Source organism: Hydra viridissima, unplaced genomic scaffold (assembly GCF_058129835.1).
Source record: "Hydra viridissima isolate aposymbiotic clone 2 unplaced genomic scaffold, HvirCarnegie_v1 scaffold_3, whole genome shotgun sequence".
In the NCBI taxonomy this organism is placed as follows: Eukaryota; Metazoa; Cnidaria; class Hydrozoa; order Anthoathecata; family Hydridae; genus Hydra; species Hydra viridissima.
Window position 1 is genome coordinate 5,291,901 of NW_028324302.1, and position 25,259 is coordinate 5,317,159.

The 25,259-nt window shown below is 27.7% G+C and overlaps 1 protein-coding gene across 1 annotated transcript; it reads left to right on the forward strand.

Annotated features, from left to right (window-relative positions):
- Positions 1 to 1,435: 1,435 nt before the first annotated feature.
- LOC145202091 (attractin-like protein 1) lies at positions 1,436 to 25,000 on the forward strand. Its single transcript, XM_090081402.1, has 28 exons — positions 1,436 to 1,941; positions 7,445 to 7,531; positions 7,817 to 7,930; positions 9,022 to 9,159; positions 12,937 to 13,130; positions 13,762 to 13,861; positions 14,033 to 14,114; positions 14,284 to 14,503; positions 14,638 to 14,809; positions 14,980 to 15,137; positions 16,368 to 16,446; positions 16,545 to 16,612; positions 18,301 to 18,441; positions 18,663 to 18,760; positions 19,114 to 19,255; positions 19,364 to 19,552; positions 20,049 to 20,219; positions 20,543 to 20,617; positions 20,746 to 20,811; positions 21,003 to 21,093; positions 21,582 to 21,637; positions 21,767 to 21,846; positions 22,144 to 22,219; positions 23,757 to 23,899; positions 24,034 to 24,095; positions 24,212 to 24,290; positions 24,507 to 24,593; positions 24,692 to 25,000. Exons 1-28 carry the CDS (start codon positions 1,760 to 1,762, stop codon positions 24,914 to 24,916), a joined length of 3,375 nt encoding a protein of 1,124 aa, XP_089937528.1. The 5' UTR covers positions 1,436 to 1,759; the 3' UTR covers positions 24,917 to 25,000.
- Positions 25,001 to 25,259: the final 259 nt, after the last annotated feature.

Here is a 25,259-nt window from a genome sequence, read left to right on the forward strand (position 1 = left end):
AACGGGAGCAAACAACTTCACCATTTACATCGAAGATGATGAAAGCGAATATGAGGAGGAGAAAAAAAATAGATTAAAGATTGAAGCGTTGATTAAAGGTTTTCAAAAGGATAAATATAGAGTGTGTGCTTCTGCTGCTTAAAGAATTAGAGAAACACGAAGAGAAAAATATAAACATCTTTTTCCATACTTGAAGAACAACTACAAAGAATAAATTAACTAAGACATTCACAACCTTTTTTCATAATGTCATCTCATTATGAAAATGCGCAAAAATGAAAATGAGCCAGAAATGCGCAAAGAAATAATTTTAGAACGGGAAAAAATATTCAGACAACACTTTACATTAAAAAACACGACGCCATCTTGCATTCCTTAAGTATGGAAAAGTATCAATGAGCCAGAACCCGCCTTTTATAGTAGTTATAAAGTAAATATTTACTTATATATTATAATTTTTAAATAATAACTAGATAACAAATTAAGATAAAAAAAAATTATTTTCCTCAAATATTTTCTTTAGAATATAAATTTGATAATTTGTTAAATTAAGACTTTCTTACAGCATAGGACTTGTTAGGTCACACCACGGTAATTTGCACATTTTCTACATTACAAAGTGGTGATTAATTTTCATCATTCTGTTGTACGTCATCAGATAAATATATGCTTTGACTTGTCTTAGATAGGACTCTTTTTCACAAATGATGATGTAGATGCAGGTATTCAAGATCATCTTTCCAAACTAAGTGATCGTCAACTTTTAAAACTGCTTTAAAATACTTGGATCAATGCACGATTCTATAAAGATTTTGTGAGAAGAAGCTGATAAAGTCACGTTTTAAAGATTCTGCTCTAAATAAGTAGTTGGGCCGTCAAATGCTATGGGCACAGCTAATCTTTGAACAATTTTTGTGTAGTCAACGATGTTAGTATCGAATGGAAACATTCTGGTCTTTTTAAAACAACTTTTGATATTATTTGCCATAGAAGGATCGATTATAAATGAATTTAAAGCTACTCGTACATTTTCTTTGTTTATTTCATGTTCTTGTTTATTTCCTGTCCTGTCCTTCCTTGTCAATGTGCTTTGTCGGTAAAAGGATTTCCACTTTGCTTTAATTGACCTAAAAACAGCTACATCGAGTGGCTGCAAGATCTGCATTTGGGAACAAAGCAACAAGAGTTGTTCCATGTTTAGAGCAAAACTCGCTAAGTTCGATACAAAAATTATCAAAACGTCCAGCTTGCCACGTACACAATCGTACTATTTATTTTATCTTATATAAGGTGATTGTGTACGTAGCAAGCAGGACGTTTTGATAATTTTTAAATAAATCTTAGCAATAGAAGCAATAAATCTTCATAATTCATAACATTAATAATGTATTGCGGTTTCTTTGTATTCAAATAGAAGTGCGGTGCCATGTTGTTCATACATAAAATACAAATGTAGAAACAAACAACTACTTGTCGTAAAATTTCTGTTGAATTTTGAAAACCTGCGATAAGTGTCGATTAACGGTAGATGTGGAAACGAACTCTAAGCTGGGTTTAGTTATTTCTTTATTCGTAACTTTCGTTCGCATGTCAATGCGGACCGAAAGTTCCCATATAACGCCCCTCAACTTTGGCATATATCACGGACGAATACATCATAACTAAGATTTGTTAATAAAAACAAAACAGTAAAAATGACGAATGTAGATGTAGACTACCTCAAGAGCTTTCCATATAAGTTACTTAACTAACTGCTCAAATGATTTTTCAAACCAAAACTTTTCTGGTATTATTTGGAATTTTTAAACTAAATATTATTAAGTTATGGGCAGATGATAGCAAAAAATGTTCTGGAATAGGTAGTGTATGGAATCCAAACACGTCAAGTTGTTATTGTGGAACTGGTATGTGGGGAAGTAGGTGTCAATATGGAAGGCGCAGGTTAATTTTATTCAATTATACTCATAAATGAGTTTTATAAAAATTACTAAAAATATACTCCTTTCTAACTTAAGCCTATTATCTATCTATATATGGGTACCTAAGTCAAATCTCTAAGAAATCACTGATATGAAAAGGAGTTATTATTGAACATATTTTTCAGAAGAGCTTATATGTACTTCAGTTCTTAAAAAATTTAGTCACTAAATTGTTAAAAAGTTTACAAATTTATGTTCATTATCAATTTATAGGAAACTATGTTGTAAATGATTTTTATAAAAAAACTTTTACTAGCATGATGCGTTTGTCCTAAACTGCTTACTTAGGGGTTAGGAAAATGTTGAAAGTAGCTTGGGATGACCTGAAATTGTATTAAGCTGTGAAAAACTTATAAATTCCTTTTTCTTAATTTAAACAAAAGAAGTAACAAATATTTAATAGCTTTAAATCTAATATTACCATCTAGTATACTAGTACTAAACCATAACAAGGCTTCTATTACATTCATCAAAGTTTGTTTTTCCTGCCATTTTAGATACTGCTATTAATGGAGGTTGTTTACTAATAGTTCCTCCTCATAATTTAAAGGTCCGATATTTCCAACCTATAGTAGAAATAGAATGGAAAAGTCACCAAACCAATAAAATTGTTTCTAGAAAAACTTTGACATATGTTACAGTAACTCTTGTGATTGTCAAACAGCAGCAAAATTTTGTTAAATTTTTTTCTAGTAATTGATCCTAATATCTACATCATCTTGTAGTTGCAGTTAGAATAGAAAGAATATTATTTCAAGCCCATGCAAAAATTAGAAACTTCATTCAAATGAAACCTGAAATCTTATTTGAAATTCAAATCAAGTCAGATTTACTATTTGATTTAGGCCAATTCTTTATTCTCAAAGCAGAATTGCATTTTTAGCCATATCAAAGTATTGGTATATGTAGCTTTGTTTCTTTTAAAGTTTTAAATTTTTATATAAATTAATTTAAGATTCACTTGAATCCAAAAAGTAGAAATTTGCAGGAATTTAAATCTTGTTTAATTTTTAAGAAACTTATTTTTGCCAAAAAAAACATGCAGAAGAATATACTGTAAAATATGTCAAGGTTATAGGTTACGTATATATGTGTATATATTATATAGGTTTTCAAGGGTCTTAGACCACTATTAATATTTTGAGTCAGTAATAGTTTGTTTTTAGGAGAATTTAAGAAATAAATAATAACAGCAGCTGAGAGCACATTAAAAAATTTGAAGAATTCGATTGATCATCCAGATTTTGATTTTGATAATTGTTTTGATAATTATTATGCTTCTGGTTGGACAGTAGTACGACCGAAAGCATAATTGTAGTTGACTCTGGTGATGGTGTTTCTCACACTGTCCCAATCTTTGAAGGTTGTGCACTTCCTCATGCCATCATTTGTTTAGATTTGGCTGGATGTGACTTCACTGACTATTTGATGAAAATTTTAACTGAATGTGGTTATTTATTCACCAACACTGCTATTATTGATAATTGATGATTGTCTTATCTGTTAAAATTTAATTAAGAAGATACTGTCTATTAAAAAAAAGACTGCTAATAAATCTCTAAATTTTTGAAAACATATTTATTAAGGGGGAAAAATTCAAATAAAAGAGAAAAGTTACTGTTCTAATTACAGGGTACCTTTTCAACATACCAGATACTCTTCAATCAATTCGAGTTTTTTCAACATGACAGCATGCTCAAGGTTGAAATTAGTATTTTAGAATTTATGAACTTGTACTCATTTTTTTCTAAATCTAATCTGTTCAAAAGCCTTTATAAGTTCAAGAAAATGAAGACAACTAAGATTCTAAAAAGTTCCCAATGTTGGACTATTTTATGGTTCCTAAGTTTGAGGGCAAAGGTAGAGCTCTGATATTTAGTACAGAGGGTTATGTAATTCAGATTTGAATTTTTCCTTAAGTTGAATTAACCTGTTATATTTTTTGTTACTGTTTTCATACACAATGTGTGAGAGTGTGTGTTTGTTACTATGTGTGTGAGTGAGTGAATGAGTGAGCAAATGAATGAGTGAGTGTGTTAATGTTTAGGGACAATAAGACTCTAATATAAAAAGTCAAAAGTTGTTTTTTGCATATGGTTATTCTATGATATAAGATAACCATAGGTACAAAATTTATATAAATATATAAAGTTATGCAAAATCTAGTAGATTGTAATATTGTATTATATTTAATTTGATAAATAATATATTTGTTATAAAGCTGGGAATTTTTATCATATTTATGAAAATTCTTCCTTTGTTTTACATTTTTAATGCCTATATTAGAAATATTTTTTCCTGCAAATTGCCACGGAAAGTAGTAGAATAAAAAGTAGTGAGATTGTTTCAATTCTTTATTCTGGTACTGATGTATGTAATCTTGAATCAACTTTTTGATTCCATTTTCTGCAGCACCATTCACAGTCATTGATCCATTGGTTAGGAATTGGTATCTAGAGCAATTATACATCTCCCTGAGTAAACTAAATGAAATTAAATTTTTCAATTCTGAAAATTTAAAAAAGTTAATCAACTTTTACCTGCAGTTAACTTGCATCTTTTCTGTCTTCCCTTCAGTTAGTCAGGTTTAGTTGCTAAAACATCACTCAACTTTTATTGGCGAATTAGGGATACTCTCAATGCTAAACTTTAGCAAGAAGTTTCCCAAGTTCTAATAATTCAGGTCTGAGGCATGAGAGCAGTACTAGGATTATCTTATCCCTCACATTCTCATCCTCCTCATCATCTACTAATTCAATAACTATAATTCTCAATAAATATAGTTAAATATAACAACAATAATTCTTTTCTAATTGGATGTTATGGTGTTCCATAGTCTTGTAATACAAAGTTCTTTAAAGAAATCTTGCATAATTTACTGCAATTTATGAAAGCTGAAGTTCTTCACAACCAACTAACTCACTTTCTGCAAAAGATTCATAATCACTCCTTGGGAACACCTTTGTGTACGTTATAACTACAAGATATTTCATTACTTTAAGTGCCTGTAAGCAGAAAAATTAAAAAAGCTGATAGAAGTTCTAAATATATAGTTCAACAGTTTTAAAGTTCAAAATATTTCAATAGTATTTTGTCTTCCAGGAATAACTCCTTGTGTGCAAGTTAAATATGTTGAGGTGCTTAAAATCAATGTTTGGCTTGATAATTGCAAGCATCTTTTGAATATTCCTTAGTTTTGTCTGTTTTCTTTCCAGAAAATGTTGAAGTAACAAAACTCCAAGAATTAAAAAAAAAAGAAAAATATTTTAAGTTCATGCATATTATCATTTTAAGTAAAAAGGAATATGAAAATTTAGCAAACTTAATATCGAGCATGTAGAAATGACCTCTGCATCTGAACCATTAGAGGATATGATAAGTACAGTCATTCTGTCCACATTTCTATTCTACTGAAATGAATACTCTAATATGATTTTATTGTCAAAATGTAGACAAATATATTTTCCCTTTGCTTCTGTAAAAAAGTCCTGATAAATCTTTTTTGCAGCCTCATTGATTACTATATTGCTTGGTATCTGCTGAAGAGAGTGAAAGACCAAAGTCTGAGATTTGTTGCAATCAATTGCAATCAATTGATAACATATGGTTGTAGCTGTATATGCCAAAATCTATATCCTATTCTATTTGCGGCAATAGCTGTTTCTTTCAGAATCTTTCTTGGAAGCATGACTTGAATAAAGTCTGAATATTGTTTGTGAGATTTTTATCTACCTAAATTGATACCAAAATATTTACCCTTACTGTATCCTTTAAATTGTCATTGTTTGATGTTTAAGAGTTTGTTGCAATATATTCAGACCAAGTGTTCTTTCTTCTTTTCAAGGATTTTAACTCCTTCTGCTGTCTCTTCAATGCTTTCATGCACTTCTTGTCCTTGCCACCCATAACAGCTTTTCTCTCCACTTATCTAAGGTTGATATATCAGCAAATCTCTCATCCTTTATATTTTTTTTATTACCTACATGCTAGAAAAACTCATTTTTCTAGCGTGTAGGTAATTAACACTTTAACCTTAAGTACTTCTCTGAAATAATAGAATTCTTCTTCCAGAGCTCCTTAATAGCAACACCAACACACTGGTTTCTACCATATACTTGACTGTTCATCATCTTAGAAGCAATGAAAAAAAAAACAATATTTTTCTTTGTGAAATTAGGCTTTTCTTTTGTATCTTGTATGTGGTTGCAGTTGCAGAAATCGTTTTTTTTTTTTATAGGTTTTTTGTTATGATGAAGAAAACAATATAAAAAATTAAAACTATCAACTTGTTTAGTGCAAAGTTGTTAAAATAGAATAATATATGGTTGTGTTGTTTCACTACCTCATATAATTAATATCTAAATTATTAATAATTTAATTTAAAAAAGTAGCCAATTGCTCATGCTAAGAAAAAAAGTTCTATGGCATTTTAAAATTGTATACAAATTCAAGTACGGATCTTAAAGAAGGCTTCTATAAAGTCTATAGAAATTCTATTGGATTTCTAAAGAACTTTTTTGTCTTGGATAGTTATGCTATTTTATGCTCTTGTAATGAACATCTGCTCAGTGATAATGTACTCCAGATTTTTATGTCAGAATGTCACTGTTTTAAATGTAAATTATTTCTGTTATTTCTTAAAATGGTTATTTATGTGTATTAGCAGGCATTAAAATGTAAAAATTTCACTAATTCTACTGTCTACACTAAAATAGAATATGGTTTTGGGAACAAACTAAATATCAGTATTAAGCTCCATTGTGTTTGCAAAGAATAACAATACATATTGTTGGCCTTACTTGCAATAGGTATAAAACAATACATATTGTTGGACTTACTTGCAGTAGGTATAAAACAATATATATTGTTGGCCTTGCAACTTTCAATAGGTATAATTCCAATATTTCCAAAAAATTTTTTTTGCATCATCTGGTGTATAATTTGTGCATGCAGTATTTATTGGTGAAAGCACTAGCTCCAAATAATTTCATTTTGAATTTATTGAAGATTATTTAGTGCTTTTACCAAAAGATGCATGCACAAATTAAATGCCAGAAAATTTGAAATTTTGGAGTTACATATACAAAACAACTTTTTTGGATTTTGAACTTTGAGGGGTAATTAAGGGATTGTGTGCATATATATATATATATATATATATATATATATATATATATATATATATATATATATATATATATATATATACATACATACATAGGCGCCGAGTTCACAGGGGCAGTGGCCCCACCAGAAGTTTATAGTAATAATATATAATCACGGATTATTATGGGGGCAAATAGATACTCTCGCCCTCATGATAATCTGTGATAATATATTACTAGTATAAATTTCCAGGGGGGCCACTGCCCCTGTTGCCCCGTGAACTCGGCAATGATGATCCCCTAATCCAATCCAAGGTTTAATCTTATGAGATAAATTTAGAAGATTTTTAATTTTTTTAGAATTACTGATCAGCATGGATTTCTTAAACTAGCAGCAGATGAGTATGAAAATGAATCAAAATACATATTTTTGGTAGACAGTGGAAGGTAATGTAATCTCTGACAAAAAAGTTTTTTCATCTTCTTGCTCTTGATCATTGAACTCCTGCCTTAAATTATGAAGTTCTTACTCTTTTCCTATATATCAAGAAATGACAAAAATAGTTTTTATAAATGTTTTTATAAATAATGAATACTGGTGAAAAACACATTTTTTTTGCTTTTGAAAATAAATAATTTGAATGAAAATTTGAAATTGATTTTTAAAGAGGTTTGAATGTTTGTTTTTTCTATTCTAAAAATGAAAAAACCGCAATAAAATTTTTATTTTAGAAATGATACTTCAATAAAATTTGTTTTGAATGAGTTTGCTACAGAGTGCATGTATGACAGTTTGTATATATTTGATGGCAGATCTGTTTATGCTCCACTGTTAGCATCTTTCAGGTATGATAAGTTTTCATAAGTTAATAGTTTCTCTCATAGGTTAATAGATTCTCTGGTTTCTGATAAGTCTTCATAAGTTAATAGTTAGATTAAAAAATTTGTATTAGAAAATTTTTAGAAATGAAAATCTTAATTGTGTAATCACAGAAAAACTTAATGTCTTATGAGCTTTTGTCGTTTTAAATAAGCAAGCATTAAAAACAGATCTTGTTTTTCCCAAGATGGTTGGAATGAACAGTTAATTTTACTAGCTAAACAGACATTTATCCTAAAGTCATGTGTTGATTAACATTATGTATTTGTGATTCTGTAAAATAACTGTTACTTGGAATATTAATAGAGAAGCTTTAGTAATTGTTAGTTGCTAGAATAGAATACATACATTTCTAATGCTGATATAAAAACCTTTGTTTGAATTGTTATCATCACATGTTGATATAGTAGAAATGTGTTCATCAGAGAATAGTTGTATGTTTATTAAATAATTCACCTATTATTAACTGCACAGAGTGGTTCTGTGGTTGATTTCAAACATGGTTGACTAATTCTCAGATTTGTAAAGAATGTTACTTACTCTATCCTTGTATAACGATGTTTAGAACCACTGCAGAAACTTACTGTATTTTGATAGATTTTGTGAAATGGGTCAAAACTTTGGTATTGTGGATAAAGTTTTGCTTTAGATTGAAGAATTTTATAAATATAGAATAAATTTTTGCTTTAGATTGAAGAATTTGAGTATTTTAAAATTGTGATTTTGTTAATTTTGGTAAAATTATTTGTCTAAAAGAGCTTAAAGTGTGAACTCATTTGTTACTGGCTCTAGTTTGTAATACAGCAGCCACTTCAGTATGAGTGCACTTCTACCTGTCCAGTCCCAAATGTCACTTTTACAAATCTTTAACTTTTATAGAAATAACTATTATTCCTAATTTTAGAAGTGACAAACTTCTAAAATTCAAAGTTTCATAGTTTTTCTGTTTATTATTGAGTTTTTAATCAATTATTTAACGATTCACTGTTTGTTTGTTTTGCAGCTAATAATGGACTCAACTACTGTATTATGTTGGAGAGTACACTTTTTTCTTTAGTGGTGTCATTAAATCAAGCAGAAATCCTTGTAGTCTTCAAAATGATGTAATCACAGTCAAGTCTACTTCTGGTGCAGCTCTTTTATATTTTTTTAGTGATAAACACATAACTGACTTTGGGTTTAATGTAACTTATCAGTAAGTGACTTATTTATTTTTCCTATCTTAAAACTCAGTGATTATTTTTGCTATTAAAAATGAATTAAACAATAAATGAAGATTAAAACAATTATTTTATTTTACTTATGATGCACATAATTACATGTACTACATTGTTAACAAAATAATTTAATTTGTATAAACTATAAATTTTCCCAAAAGCTGTTTGAACACTTAATCAATTTTCAATATTCTGCTTCTGCATGAAAAAGGTTTTTTGATTTTTTTTCCATAAGTTTAATTACCTTTTTCTGCCATATTTCCACAGAAAAAATGTATTGCAGGTTTACCTCAAGTTTTATGCAACAAGGTGATGCTTAGAGCTAAAAGTTACAAGTATAAGACTGTAAAGAACTTACTTTATTTCTGATCTTAAAATTAATAAGTCATCTTTAAAAAAAAAATCGTTTTGAGGCGATACTGTATAGCAATATGTGTTTATAGCAAGTAAAAATTAAGTAAAGTTTGAAATCTTGAATTAAATACCTTAACTATTTTATGTTTTTCTGAAAAATTTTGTTTTATACAAAATGCTCCACAGTGTTACCACAAAAAGTTGGTTCATTTTCAAACAGTTTGTGAGATTTTTATGCTTTAGACTCTGTAATTTTCCTCCATTGGTCACAAACTTTTTTATTACTGCACTCCTGGAACTAGCAGATACACCAAGTTGAACGCTGCCACAGATTGAGCAACCTCAGTGATATTTTGCATCAAGAAAAAGTAGATCTCACTGAGGTTTCTCAATGATATTCCTAACTTGATATTATATCAATGTGCATATAGTAGTGGTTCATTTTGCAAAATTTCCAAAAAAAAATTATTTAGAGATCAAGAAATTTTGATTGATTTTTAGGAAACAGCATTCTAGGCATGGAACTGAATTATGTAATTTTACATACTCATTTTGTAGTCAATAGATTTAATTATGTATTCAAACATTTGCACTGTTTTTTTAATTTCAACTTTCATTAATCTAAATTTGTATATCAGAACCTTACATTATTGCAAAATACACATCTGTAGTTTAACTTAATGCTTTAGTTATTTTCTTTTTTTTTTTTGAAGTAGTTTTAAAGTATGATCTTCAATTAGATTATTTTTTTTTTTTTTTTTTTTTTTTCTTGGAAAACATTAGTGATTTGGAAACTCTTTTATTTTAAGTTTTTAATTATCAAGGAAAAAAAAAAGTAACATGTTCTATTGATGCTTTTAATGTTAATTTGCTCGAAACATATTTTTTAAAATTTTGACTCAAGAAGTTTAAAAGTTGGAGGAATGCTAGAATCAAAGTTCACTAAAAAGTGGCATGTAAACCTCATGATTAGATTCTTTTACACTAGCTCAAAAGTTTAAAAACTTTTTCAGTGGTATGTTTACTCCATAAAAAGCAATAATTTGATGTGAAGATAAATAAGATTGTGATATTGTCAATCAAAGATGTATTATTTTAAAACATGCTTTTTGTTAACTTTATAATCTTCTTTGTTATACAGTAAACTCCCCATAACTCAAGCATCTAGAAACTCGAAGTATTTTCGAATCCTTATCAATACTTTTTCAAAAAAATCACTCAATAACTCGATTCTTCGATAACTCAAATATTCACTAACTGGAACTATTTTATCTTTCCCTGTGGCTGATATTCTGCCAATAACTTGGACTTTAAAGAAAAAAAAAATTTTATTGAAAGTTATTACTTTTCTTTCATTAAATTAAATTTTTTTTCCTGGTTAATGAAGCTGTGTATTTGCTTGAGCCCTCAAGTGAATTGCACAGTCAGGTTTTACAAATAAGTACAAGAAAGTTTACTTAAAACATGATGAAGATGTATTGTAATGTAAACACTATTTGAGTGTTTGCCTTTGATATTCATATTGAGCAGCAGGTTATAATATAAGTTATACAAATGACTTCTATTGTAGTAATTGGAATATTATAATTAAAGTTGTTGTGTTTACATTTTACAAAGGCTGTTGCTGCAAATACGAAACTTAACATAAAACCAATTAAAGAAAAGAATGCTGCAAGGGAAGATGCAACAGAACAAATCAAAATATAGGAAAATTAACATAATTACTATGCATAATGCTGCTTTAAAGGAAATTAAAAAAGGATTGTCAAAGTCTAAGGTTGCTATGAAATATGGCATTCCGAAGAATATGATGATAACTTGGATCAAAAATAAAGAAAAATTTTTTGAATCTTTGAAGATGCAAGAGATCAAATCAAAACATAAGAAAATTAACAAACAAACATTTGCAAATTTATCATCTCATTTTCAAATGGCTTTTAAAAATAAGGAGTGGAAATATAGTTTGTTAGCATACATTCTAAAAGCAAAGGCCAGAAAACTTGTTGAGAAGATCAATATCAAAGGATTTCAAGTGTCTGATGGTTGATTTGATCATTGGAAAAACAGGAATGTTTCTTTCAAGACAGTATCTGAAGATAGTAACTCTTCCACAACTGAACAATGGAAGGAATTAACTCTCCCTGTTATTTTTCCCAAGAATAAATTCGATGAAATTTATAATACAGATGAATTTTTGGTTGTTTTTTTGTATGCAAACTAATAATTCATTCAATCTTCTGAGGCTTGTATAGGGGAAAATAGTGAAATTTGTCTTACTGGAATGGCAGTAGCAAATGGAGCAGGTGATAAAATGTTTTTCATAGGTGAATCAAAATCCCCTTGCTGCTTTAAAGTAGTTAAACATTTACCTTTAAGCACATCTGGCAATTGATAGTATAAAATCTATAGAGCTCTTTTTTTTTTACCACTAAATACCACATCTAAACTCCTACCAATAAACCAGGGAGTTGTACAGAAGTTTGTTAAAGATCTTTGGCATTCCAAAGACTGGTTGTAGCTATTAATAAAGGAAAAAATCTTCCTATTTTTTCGAGTTTAGATGCAATGAAAATGCTTGATCTTGCATGGCAAAAAGTAAAAACTTTCACCATGATCAATTGTTTTGCAAAGCAGGAATTTGTGAAGATCAGCAGAAATCTGCCCAGTCAGACTTCTAATGATGACTTTAAAAATCTTCAAAATCAGATCAAATATCTTGATGACATTTACCCTCCATATACAACAGTTAAAGATTTCTGCAGATAAAAACTTAATGAGCATAGTACCTTTACTAACAGATGATAGAAGTATAGAATGTAGCATATATAGATGATGCTGATGACAAGGAAGAAAATGAAGATAAAACTATGACAGACCCAGTTTGCCCCAACAATTGCAATGCCTCCCAAAGTTAGTGACTTTTGGAAGGCATTGCAAGTGATGTATGACTATATGCCCTTCAGTCTTAGTGATGAAGATTTTTAATAAAAACCCAATGCACTCTCAATTTCAATTGATAGAGACATTACTTCATAACTGAGACAGTTGTATTAGAACATTTTTAAATTTATGATTTTTTATCATTACCTTTTAGATTGAATAGAAAAGAAAACTTTTATTAACTTAAATTACTTTCACTTATCTGTAAAAGTTCAAGTTATAGTATGTCCTGATAATTTGAACATTTGCCAACTTGCAAAGTTCAGTCAACTCATGATAACTCAAACAACTTAGGGACCAATTTTCTTGGTCCCTAAGTAGTTTGAGCTATCATGATTGACTGAATTTTGTTTTATTATGACTGATATTTTATGAACTTTAAGTATTTTTATTAGTAATTTTATAGCTTTTATAGTACCATCTGACTTAATACTTATAATAACCTATTCATGTTTTTTCAGAATAAGTTCCTGCAACCAAACCTTTTGTTCTAATAATGGATTATGTATAAATTCAAAAAACTGCACGTGTGATGCTTTTTGGACTGGAGAATTTTGTTCAGTGCGTACTGAACCTGCCTGCTGTTTATCTTTTAATTTGGTATCAAAAGAAAAAACTTGTGAATTATGCAGCGATGACTTGAAAACCTTTGCATGTGAGTTGGGAATTTATGTTTAAAGCAATTTTTCTTAACAACTATAAATTAAACTTTTATATTTTAAGTACTTTCGTGATAACTCCCAAAGTACATTGGATGTTCCAGTGATGTGAACTTTCAAGTGATGTGAGTTGTTGATGTCTGTGGGTTCAAAAACAGCAATAGTATCAGTAGCAAAAAGTTTTTTATTGCTGTAATCCTCTGGGCTCAGTGAGTGCATTTACTTAAATATTGAGTTAACAACCAATGTACATCAAGGATTGATATTAGTAAGGGACAATCGTGTGATAAAAATTCTTGTACTCCCTAAAGGTTGTTGTAGTTCAAGTACAGGAGAGCAGGCAACGAAAGCACTAATATCAAGCAAGTTGGCATATTTGGTCCATGATGGGCTATAAAAGCACTCATTGCTCTTTTGCTGTCTGCTCAATATCATAAAAATTTCACTGCACTAGAAGCATTGTGCAGTTCCAGTTAACAACTTGAAACCATTTACACGTGGTTGCTTTGTAAAATAAAAAGATTATTTGTTATCACAGTTTTAGTTTTTTTAATAATTTACATTTTGCTTTCTATTAAATTATTTATCTACATCGAATTAAAATGTAAAAAATCTTTAACATTTTAGTAACTGCAAGAGCTTCTCATGCCATGGCTATTATTGATTCAAGTTTATTCATTTATGGTGGATATTCATTTAACAACAAAAAGTTAGATAAATTAATTAAGTAAGTGCAAAAATATTTTCTTTTATTTATTAGAAGTAATATTAGGAAAAATGTGTAAATAATGCTTTCCTAATAGAAGGAATACACAATTATAAATAATTATAAATAATAAGATATAAATACTTTGAATAGTAGAGAGAGAAAAAACAATTATATATATTTTTTTAATAGATATGATCTGATAACATATAGTTTTAAGGAGTATGAGACAGGTTTGCCAAGCAGATATGATCATTCAATGGTTGCTTATGGTGTATGTTATTATCATATAAAAAAACTCTTGTGTGTGTGTTTTTCAGTTTATTGTAAAAATGTTTTGCTTTGCTTTTTTTGCTTTTTTTTTTTGAAATTTTAAAGCTTTTTAAATTCTTACTTTCTGCAGGAAAAGTTTTGTAAAAGATTAAAAATTGTTTTTATTCTAGGACAAACTCATTGTTTTTGGAGGTATTAGTTTGGGCAAAGTTACAAATGAAATATTAAAATATGAGAGTGTTACAAACTCATGGAGTGTACTGAATTGTGCTGGAGATACTCCTATTGCAGTTTATGGCCATGCCTCTGTTGTTGTCAATGGCATTATGTATACATTCTTTGGATACAATGACATATACTTTGTTCATCATGTACAAACTTTAGATTTAAGTTAGTCTTTATTTATTTTTAAATTATTTTTTCTAACTTTTAAATAGTTTGAAAACAAAGCTGTTAAACCAATACCTAGAATTGTTCCCTAATAAAGTTTAAATGTTATCTTTTAATAAGTTGTTTTTTTTTAGCTACTAACACATGGTCATTAGTCAAAACTAGTGGAGATAATGTTTCTGGTTCTTACAAACATTCTGCCTCATATGATGTAAAAACTGATGTTGTCTTTATATATGGTGGATTTAAAAAAGACAAAAAGGCTACTTCTCAACTTCTCTTGTTTCACGTTTCCTCAAGAAAATGGTAAAAAGCATGATTTAATGATGCACTGTTAGAAACAAAAAATTTTCATTATTAAAGTAACAAAAGATATATATATATATATATTTTTTATCCCTCAAACTCTATAAATTGATTTTTTTTATAGAAAAGATGTTTGAGAAAATTTTTTTAAGGTAATAAGTTTTATACAGGACTAAGGGATTAAGTTCGAAAGTACCACTTATGTTGCATGCATCAGCAATTATTGGTCGGAATTTGATAATATTTGGAGGAAGTGCTAACAACACTACAGATGAAGAAAATACTTTGAGTGAATGTCACTCAAAAGATGTTCTTGTTTACAACATCGGTGTGTTTTTTGTTGTTTTTTTTGTGTGGCTTCTAGGTTTCTTTTTAGTTGTTGTTTTTTTTTTTTAATTTAAACGTTTTTGTAAATGTTGTTAAAAATTTTTTAGCATAAAAATTTGAACTTGGTAAACAATCTATTGATAATGCTACAAAAAATGACATTTTGAACATTTTTTCTGGACTTTTTTTTTTTTTTTACTTTAAAAATTGTCCTTCAATTGAAGTTTTTAAATATCAAACCAAAAGTAAAAGGTTTCTTCAATATTTAATCAATGTAGCTACTATCAGCTACAATCGCAGCGCCTTTCCTGAGCCAGAATTTGAGCAGACAATTTTGACACAGTTTGAGCACAGTTTGCTCTGGGATTTCAAGCCACTTCTTGTTGATGGCGGCCTTGAGAGAGTGAATGTTAGGATAATGACAATCATAGGCACTGCCCTTTGATGGCGTCAAGGACTTCTTTAGCAATCTTCTTGTGATGAAACAGTGAAATATTTTTTGTCTGAGAAAAACAATATTTTTCTTTCTTCAACATTTAAATAGAGCTTTTTTTTGAAACATTTGAGATGCATTTTTGAACATATGATGATTTCAGATGATTTTGGAACATTTGAGAACATTTGATGATTTTTTTTTTTGGAACATTTGAGATGCATTTGAGAATATTTGATGATTTAAGATGATTTTGGAACATTTGAGAATATTTGATGATTTTTTTGGAACATTTAAGATCCATTTGAGATTTTTGAGAACATTTGAGAACAGTCTGAGATTCTTTAAACAGTTTACAAAACAAAACAATTGTCAATTTTTGAGACACTCTCAAAACAAAACAATTGTCAATTTTTGAGACACTCTCTGTAGTATAAATTAAGTTATTTAGGATACATCATTAGTTAACTGGTCATTACTTTCTTTATTTTTGGAGGGCTGTTTTATTGTTAAAACATTTTAATCATAAAATACAAAAGTAATATTTAGTCTACTAAATGATGTTTGTTAAGAATAATTATTGGAAAAGTTGAATCGTTTTTTAGATTATTTTTTGTGTAATATTATTTTCTAAAAAAAAAAATTAATAACTAGAAACGCTTTTTTTCATAAAATATTGAATATATGATTATGATTGAAATATAAAAGTTGTAAGATTAGATGATTTAGTTCAAAATAACTTGAGGTAACATGCCTTAGAAAGCTTAAGAAAAATCTCAATTTAGATTTTAAACTTAGATTGCAGATCTTGGTCATATGATGAGAATCTCTTACATTCAAAAGGAAGATATGGTCATGGGGTTATCACTTACAACAAGTATATATTCCTACATACTTTAAATTTTTGATAATATGCAACTGGCTGTAATGTTGTTCACAATATTTATGTTTCATATGTTTATATATTTGTTTCAGATGTCTTTATGTTGTTGGTGGTTTTAATGGAATCTTTTTAGGGGACCTCTTCAAGATTACAATAAAAGGTTTTTATTGTTATTTTTTTCCCAAGCTTTTATTTCAAAAGTTTATTTAAAATTCTGTTTAAAAAAAAATTCAAAAGTGTTATTTAGAGAAAAGAATATTTGTTGCAAAAAGATTTTTTCATCAAAGTCTTTTATGTCTTAATAATCTCCAGGAAAAAAAAATTTTTTTTGAAGAAAAAATTTAAAGTTGGATTATGAAAAGAGTTTTCTTAAAAGAAAACTCTTCATAGTGCAATAATTTATTTAAATACAATGGTCGACACGATTTTTGAGTCTGGTTTCTGCATAACTGATTGTAATTTTTTCCATGTTGCTAATTGAAAAAAAAATGTTTCCCCACAAAAAGTTTGCTTTTGTATCAGAATGAAATTTAAAATATTTGAAAGTTTTCCCTTTTTTTTTAAACTCTATTATTATCTTTAGAAATGATTTTTTTAAATTTATTTCTGTGATTGTATGGCCTTTCTTGTATTGTGGTATATGCACCTCACAGAATATTCTGCAACACATGAGTTTCTTCTGCAATACATGAGTTCTTCTACAACACATGAGTTTAAAGTAATTTCTTGCTCTTTCTAAAAAATCCATGATCCACTACTTTAAGGTTGTCACAGGCTTGTCATTCATGAGTGTTGAGCAGCTGAAAAATTTTTCTTCCTGGCCATTATTTTTTTATTTTTGGACAAAAGTACTTTTTTTACTTTAAAATTCTTAAATAACTTAAAAGTTCTTAAAATATTGAAAAACTTCAGAATCTTGACAAAGAGTTTTGATAAATTGCTTCATAAGATATACATTAATTATTCCATTGCATATAAAATTATGCAATTGAGTCATTAGTATGTGTTTATGCCCCACAATTGTTTTATTTGACATTATGGTTTCCTATCTTAAACTCAGTCTTGCTTAATTAGCTGTGTCTGCTCTACTGTCCCATACGTTGCTATGGCAGCAAGAATGCTTAGTATAAGAATGAGCCAAACAAAAAAATTTACTTTGATTGTAAATAAGGACAATTGAAGTAGATTTTTTGTTTGACTCATTCTCATCACTCATGACTCATAAAGCTAGTCGAAAAGAAAGCAAATAATCAAAATAAGAGATAACATTTGCCATAACAAATATTTTATCTCTTGTTTTAATAATTTCCTAACAAAAGCAGCAGAATGAGTCTACCTCCTGTTTACAACTTCTTAATGTCATATTTAGACCTTCCTTTATTCTTGGAAATTTTTTATACTTTATAAGTTTGAATTAAACATAATTGTTACTCAATATAAGTTACAGTTACAGTAAAAAAATTTTGTGCATCAATACAAAATTATACTTAACAATTATGATCAAATATATATATATATATATATATATATATATATATATATATATATATATATATATATATATATATATATATATATATATATATATATATATATATATATATATATATATATATATATATATATATATAACTGTATAAGGTAATGAAGCAAAGTTTTTTTTTAAAAAAAAATCAAAAGTTCCAGTTATTTTTTGATGAGAAAAATAAATAAAAAGTAATCATTAAAATAAAGACTGAAATAATATGTTTTTTTGTTTACTTTGTTTTTTTATTGTTTTTTAATTCAAATTGAAATTTAGAGAAGTACTTTATATTATTTCATGTTTTTGATTTTTTTAATTTGTAGGAGATTGCTCTCAGTATACCAATTTAGATAAGTGCCTTTCAGCACCTCTTATTGCTGGATGTGTGTGGACAAATGATGGTGTGTGCAGTGAAGCAAATCATTTTCTTCCTGAAAGTTCAATTAAGAGGCCAGTATGTACAGGTATGCAGTTGCACTTGACAGCAATCACTACTTTGATGATCATGACCTGAATTATGTAAAAAATATCTCTGTTTAAACTGCTGTTAAAAAATATCTCTGTTTGAACCTCCAGACAGGTTAACCTAAAGTAATTTTTAAGAAGCTGCCAAACTTGATTGTTATAATTTCTTTTGATATATACACACAAACCATTTTTGTTTTCTAGATAATACATTTTTTAGATATATGTTCAACTATGGCTGACTGTGTATCTTGCACAACTTTGGGATGCAGTTGGAATAAGGAGAATTCTTTATGCATTCAAATCCCATCATCCAATGTATGTGTCAAAATGAAATAAGTTAAAGTTCATTATAAAACTTCATAAAAATTAAAAATATTTTCTTCGCTCAAGAGTTTTTCTTCTTAAAAGTTTTGATTATCAGATTTCCACAATATTGGGATATTCATTTAATAATGGAAAAACGTTTTTGTTGTAGAACCTTCCTTGTGTCATTTTTATACTTCAATAATCCAAATGTTTTCAAGAGAAATTTCTTGTTCCTTTTACTGTTTTGGTGTTTCATCATATAGCTTTTTGAGTATTGAATGTTACCGATTCAAAATGATCTTATTGATTCTAGCTGTTAAAAGTAAATTTTTGTACATTTTAACTTTTATTTCTTATCAAAGCTTTCGTCAGTGATTGTTTCAACTGAAAAATGTGATTTGAAAGCTGCTTGCTCAAAGTTTAATGATTGCAATGAGTGCAATGAAAATTCATACTGCACATGGAGTGATCAAAATAGTTGCATCGAAAAAAATGCTGATTCAGGTTGTTTTTTTTTTCTTCCGCCAAATGTAATTGAGTTTGCTGATTTATTTAATTTTTTTTTATTTTGTATGCTTTACTGTTTGTAATGGTCAAAGTACTTTGTTACAGTGAATGTGGAGTGCTTTCAATTGGCTAAAGATCATAATTGTAAAGATATAAAAGATTGTAAGAATTGCACAAACACCAAACCAATGTGCATTTGGTGTGAATCTCAACAACAGTGTGTCAATTCTAAAACTTATCCTTTAAGTTTTCCTTATGGACAATGTCAAGAGTGGATTTCTGACAGATGTGAAAGTACGTTTAATTTTTTATTTATTAAGTAATTAATTTTGTTTTGTTAAGTAATTTTTTTTTGTAAACAAAGTAATGAATTTAGTTTAAACATTAAAAAGCATGATGTTAATTATATTAACAATAGTATGTATGTAAAATATTAGCAAAGTTTCCTTGCTTTGAATGCTAAAAAGCAGAAATTTTTAAATACTGGTTGTCTTCCATTACAAAATTTTACGGGCAAACATTTTAAATAACTGTCCAGCCTTAATTATGTTTAAAAAATTTTTAAAAAGCTGCTAATAATGCTGCAGTTTTTCAACAGAATACAACCAATATATTCAAGGATAGATTTAAGATGGTTAAAGGTTTTAAGAAAAAAAATCTAGTTTAAAAATTACTAAGTTAGCAGCTGAGAGTGAAGTTTTTGTGAATATTGTTTTGTATTATCTTTAGCAGTTGGTCAACTTCTTAAAGATATATATCAGTTTCAAATTTAGTTTTTTTTCTTTTAAAGATGTAAAATGTGAGTTGCAAGTGACATGTCAAAAATGTTTTCAATTACCTGGATGTGGCTGGTGTGACGATGGAAGTGGTACAGGGTTAGGTTGGTGCAGCACAGGTACTGATGATGGACCCTTTGATAATACTTGTAAAAAGAAAAGTTGGTACTTTACTAATTGTCCAGGTAGGTGGAATCACACAAAAAAAGACACTCAAAATTGACCCATGATGGCATAGGTCAATAAGTGTTCTTTATATATTAAAACTTTTTATATATTAAATTATATTTTATATATAAATAATTATTATGTTTGTATATAAAAAAATTATTATTTATATACTAAAATATAATCTATATTTGTATGTAAAAATAGAATCTAGATTTATTTATTAATCTTTTTTTCTTTTTAAATTTTGTTTTCTTTTAAAAGTAAAAACTTTTATTTTTTTTATGTCTTTTTTAGTTTTGCATATTATAGTTAATATTATAATAGAATATTTTTTTAGCTTGTAACTGTCATGGCCATAGTAAATGTTCAAATATATCAAATATTTGTGAAGATTGTGCTGATTTTACTGAAGGTGAAAATTTATATCTTTTAAGTAGATTTATTGCTTTTAATTAAATTTATTTTTTTTAATTTTTTGTACTTCGAATTTTATAAAGAGTTTCCACCTTTAAAATTTCTTCTTTTTGCTATACATTGCAGGTATAAATTGTGAAAAATGCAAGTTTGGTTTTTTTGGTAATCCAGAAAATAATAATAGTTGCAAAGGTAAAGAGGTTTTGTTTATCACTCTTTTTAGTCAATTTTTAATTTCATGAGTCATTTTTAACCTTGTGTCATTTTTAACTTCATAAATCTTTTTTTTTTTTTTCAATCAAGTTATACTCAGTGATGACAAATTGCTTTGAGCATTGATAGTTTTTTAAATGTGTTTAATTCATGTTTTTTTAATGTTGAAGCATGTAACTGCAATGGTCATATGCTAGATTGCAAAGCTGATGGAATATGTTTGTGTGATTTAAAAGGTGCTATAGGAAATCAATGTGAAAGGTTATTATTGTTATTTGTTAATTTTTCTTGTTATTCTTGTTTATATTTATATTTGTTAATGTTCTTTTTGATTATTTTTTTTATATATAAAAAGTAATCCAGTTGCATTCTCTTGGTAACTTGTTATTTTCTCATAGCAGAAAAAATCCAATCATTAACATTATTATTTTTTTTAATCAAATAACATTATTATTTTGATGAATTATTATCATTAATTAGAATCATTAACATTATTATTTTGATGAATTATTATCATTAATTAGAATCATTAACATTATTATTTTGATGAATTATTATCATTAATTAGAATCATTAACATTATTATTTTGATGAATTATTATCATTAATTAGAATCATTAACATTATTATTTTGATGAATTATTATCATTAATTAGAATCATTAACATTATTATTTTGATGAATTATTATCATTAATTAGAATAATTAACATTATTATTTTGATGAATTGCCAATATTTTATTTCTTAGATGTGACATATCAAAAGAGTTTCTTGGCAATGCAACCAATGGTGGCTTTTGCTACAGTGAGTGATGATCTGATTTTAAAAACATTTTATTGCAATTTAGCTTGCTTTTCATTATTAATGTTTTTGTTTTATTCTTTTTTTTTAATTGTCACTGAAATTAAATGTTACAAGTATTTCCTATTTTAGCCTATCTAGAAATGGGTCTAATTCGGTATTCTCATAATATATCAGGGTATACAGTTATAGCATTTGCTGTAACTCTTAAGGTAATGATTTTAAACTAATAGTTGATTTACTTCATTACCTTACCATTTTACAATCAAGTTGGTTTTATTTGATTTGTTGCTAAGTTTTAACTTTTATTTAACAGTTGTTTTTTTTATATCTGCGTTTTATCTTGTTTTGGTAATATATTTTTTGTATGTTTATGTTATTAGGTTTGTTTTTTTCACTTTTGTTATGGATCACTAATAAGTATTCTTATAAGCTTCTTGTTTTAAAAAAAAAAAAAAAAAAAAACAAGACATAAATCTATTCTTTGTTTTTTTTATAAATTTTTTTAGGAGGATAGTGATGTAAAAATAGAGATAAAACAAACGAACGGAAGTTTTGCATTACTCAACTTTTCAATATTTTATAGTAAGTATGATATGCTAAAAAAAATTAATATGGGGGGGGGGGGGGGAAGTGGGGAGTCATCATTGTGTTTAAAGATTTAGGTAATTGCTATTGTCATTAAAAGAAAAAATATTGTGTGTACATGTGTGTTTGAGGTAAGTGCATGTGTGTGTTTGAGGGAATATTTTGTTTATATTAAAAGCTGTTTTTGTTTTAGAAAAGTTTATGTATTTATGCCATATGCAATTTAAAAATAGAGACCTCTCTATTTTATGGTCAAACACTAAATAAAACTCAGAAACTTCTTAGAAAAAAAAGTTATCACAAGTTGATGGGGAAGAACAGGGATTGTCAGTTTTTCTGTAATATAAAGAATATATTGGTTAAAGTATTATTTTCTTTCCGTTGAGAATCATTAATTGGAAAAATCTTATCACTGGATTATTCTTTAAAAGTCTGTGACTTTTTTATGCTATTCTTTTTTTAATTGTGTCAAGATCTTTTTGCTTCATTAAAGCCTCTTCACTAAAGCTCTGAAGATTTTCTGAGAAGAAGTGTTTGTTAAGTATCAGTGTTTGGTTTTTCCATTTATAACAAAAAATTTAAAAAAAAATAAAGCACAAATTTCTATATCAGGCCAGGACAAAAATTTCTTCAGAAATCCTATAGAGTTTCTATAACTTTTAGGATTCTGTGGATGTCTTACAAAACTTCTTTAAGATTTATACAATTTGAATGTGCTTTTAAAATGTTTTTTCCTGGGAGTTTTTTTTTTAAGATAAAACTAAACTCTCTGAAGTTTATTAACATAGAACTTTTTATGCATTTAAAACAGCAGAGTATTTAGTGTGAGATATTTATATTGACATATTTTTTTTGTTTTTGAAAATCAGTTCTGTGTAATGTCTTGAAGGGTTGAAACAAAATAATAGAGAGTATGTGAGTTATCCCAAACTTTTTTATGTTATATTTTTAACTTTATATATCTGAATATGTAAGTTTTTTTAGGTTTGATTTATTTCAAATGACAGATATAGAAGTTTTTAATTTATTCATTTTTTTTTTTTTTTTTTTTTGGTTGTTAAAAGCAAAACTAAAGTCTTTCTTTTTCTGCCTAAAAATTTTACCCCAGTCTTTTGATTTTAAAATAACGTTCTAAACTGTAAATTCATATGCATTAAGATCATCAGTCACACCCATCACAGTACTTCTTGTTGTATTCCCTTGATGTAAGCCTTGATGTTGGTAATGTGTTTGTGATGGTAACAGTTAGATTCTTCAGTACTGGGCCTTAATTGACAAGTCCGGAATCTTTTAATCTGTTTTTTACTCTGGAAATAAGTCCTAAATCATTTAATCTGTTTTTTACTCTGGAAAAAAAACTTTTTTAGTTCTGCTGATGTCATTTTAAAAAAATGGAAGTATTTAAATATAAGACAAAATAACTGAAATAAATTAACTCAACCTAAAAAAGTCTTAATCATCAATTCGTAAAAAAACAAGAAAAAATTCATCTATATTGTTGTTCATCTATATACGTTTAAATTTTAATTTAAAGGTGATCAAACATCACTCATTATTGCTGAAAAATATCAAGTTGGTTATTATTTAAACACAATAAAAAAAGAACTTTTTATCAATAATGGTGAAGCAAGAATGGTTCTTTATGGCTGGAAGAAGAAAGATTACTTCGCATTTGATGTAAAGTTATATTTATTTTTTTAATGTGCTTTTCTGATCCAAAAAGTTTGTTTGAAAGCTTTGATTTAAACAATAAGGTCAATAAAACAAGAATGTAGAGAAATGATGTTAACGTTTGTTGTTTTTTTTTGTAGATATCAGCAGTGCCTCCTCCCCAAGTATTTGACTTGGTGTATTTTCTAATAATGTTTATGGTGTAAGTTAATTTTTGCTTAAATAGAAATAATTTATCTTAAGAGATAAATTATGCTTAAGAAGAAATAAATTATCTTTCAATTTCTGTGCTATTTTCATTGAATTTCTTGTTCATAGTTGCTTCTGCTCACTGGTCATAATTTTAATCATATTGTGGAAAGTAAAACAGCGTTATGATATCTACCTTAGAAATCGGGTGAGTCTTCTCTACTTTTTTAAATTTGTTGTGAGCAGAATAGATATGTTGAGCTTATTACCAGGTTTCAGTGTTATAATACAGAAATTTTGATTTAAAAACACGTAAAACTCAAGTTTACAAAAATACTTCTCTATGTTAATTAATAATTGTTTGGTTTGCAGTTCATAGGAATAATTATGTAATATTAAAATAGTAATCAACATACTTTTGCAGCAACAACAGCAAGAGCACAAAGTCCGGATTAATCGTCCTTTTAAATCAATGTCAATTGTCCTGCCTCAAAATAGATGTATGCAACGAGTAAGAAAACATCATCTCGTGTTTTTATTTTGTTTTTTTGGTGTTAGTTTTTTGTTTTGTTGGCGATGATGAAATAAATTTTTTTTATCAACTTAAAGGAGTTTTCTTATGTGGCATTTGAACCATTTGCAAATCAACTTTATGGCGTCGCATCTGTTCTCGTACAACTTCCACGTGGTGATAACAGTTTTACACCAAGAGGACAGTGCGGTCTTTGTATAGGTAGTACAGTTACATTTCTGCCACATCGTTGGTCTTTATCACAAATTCATCAAAAGTACAGCCAGAGCCAAAAAATGAAGAGCACTGAATCACCGGTTTAATACTCGTCTATATTCTTTAGAAAGACTCTTCGTGGTTTCACATGATTAAAGAACCTCTAGATTTTTATGTCAAAAAAAAACAAAGGTGAAGTATTAGCGAATAGTTCCTGTTGTTGTAAGGTGTATTTGCATTCAAAAACACCTTACAACACAAATTAATGGTATGAGGTTAGCATAACAGGATTAAAAATGAAACTTGAACTTTATTAAAAGAACATCTAGGATCTTTAAAGGATGGCTATTAGAATAAGAAAAATATTTAAATGATCTGTCAATTTTTTATTGTTTTTTTATTATTTTTTTTTTTTTGTGTTCTTTTTTTATGTAAAAAAAAACGATGAAT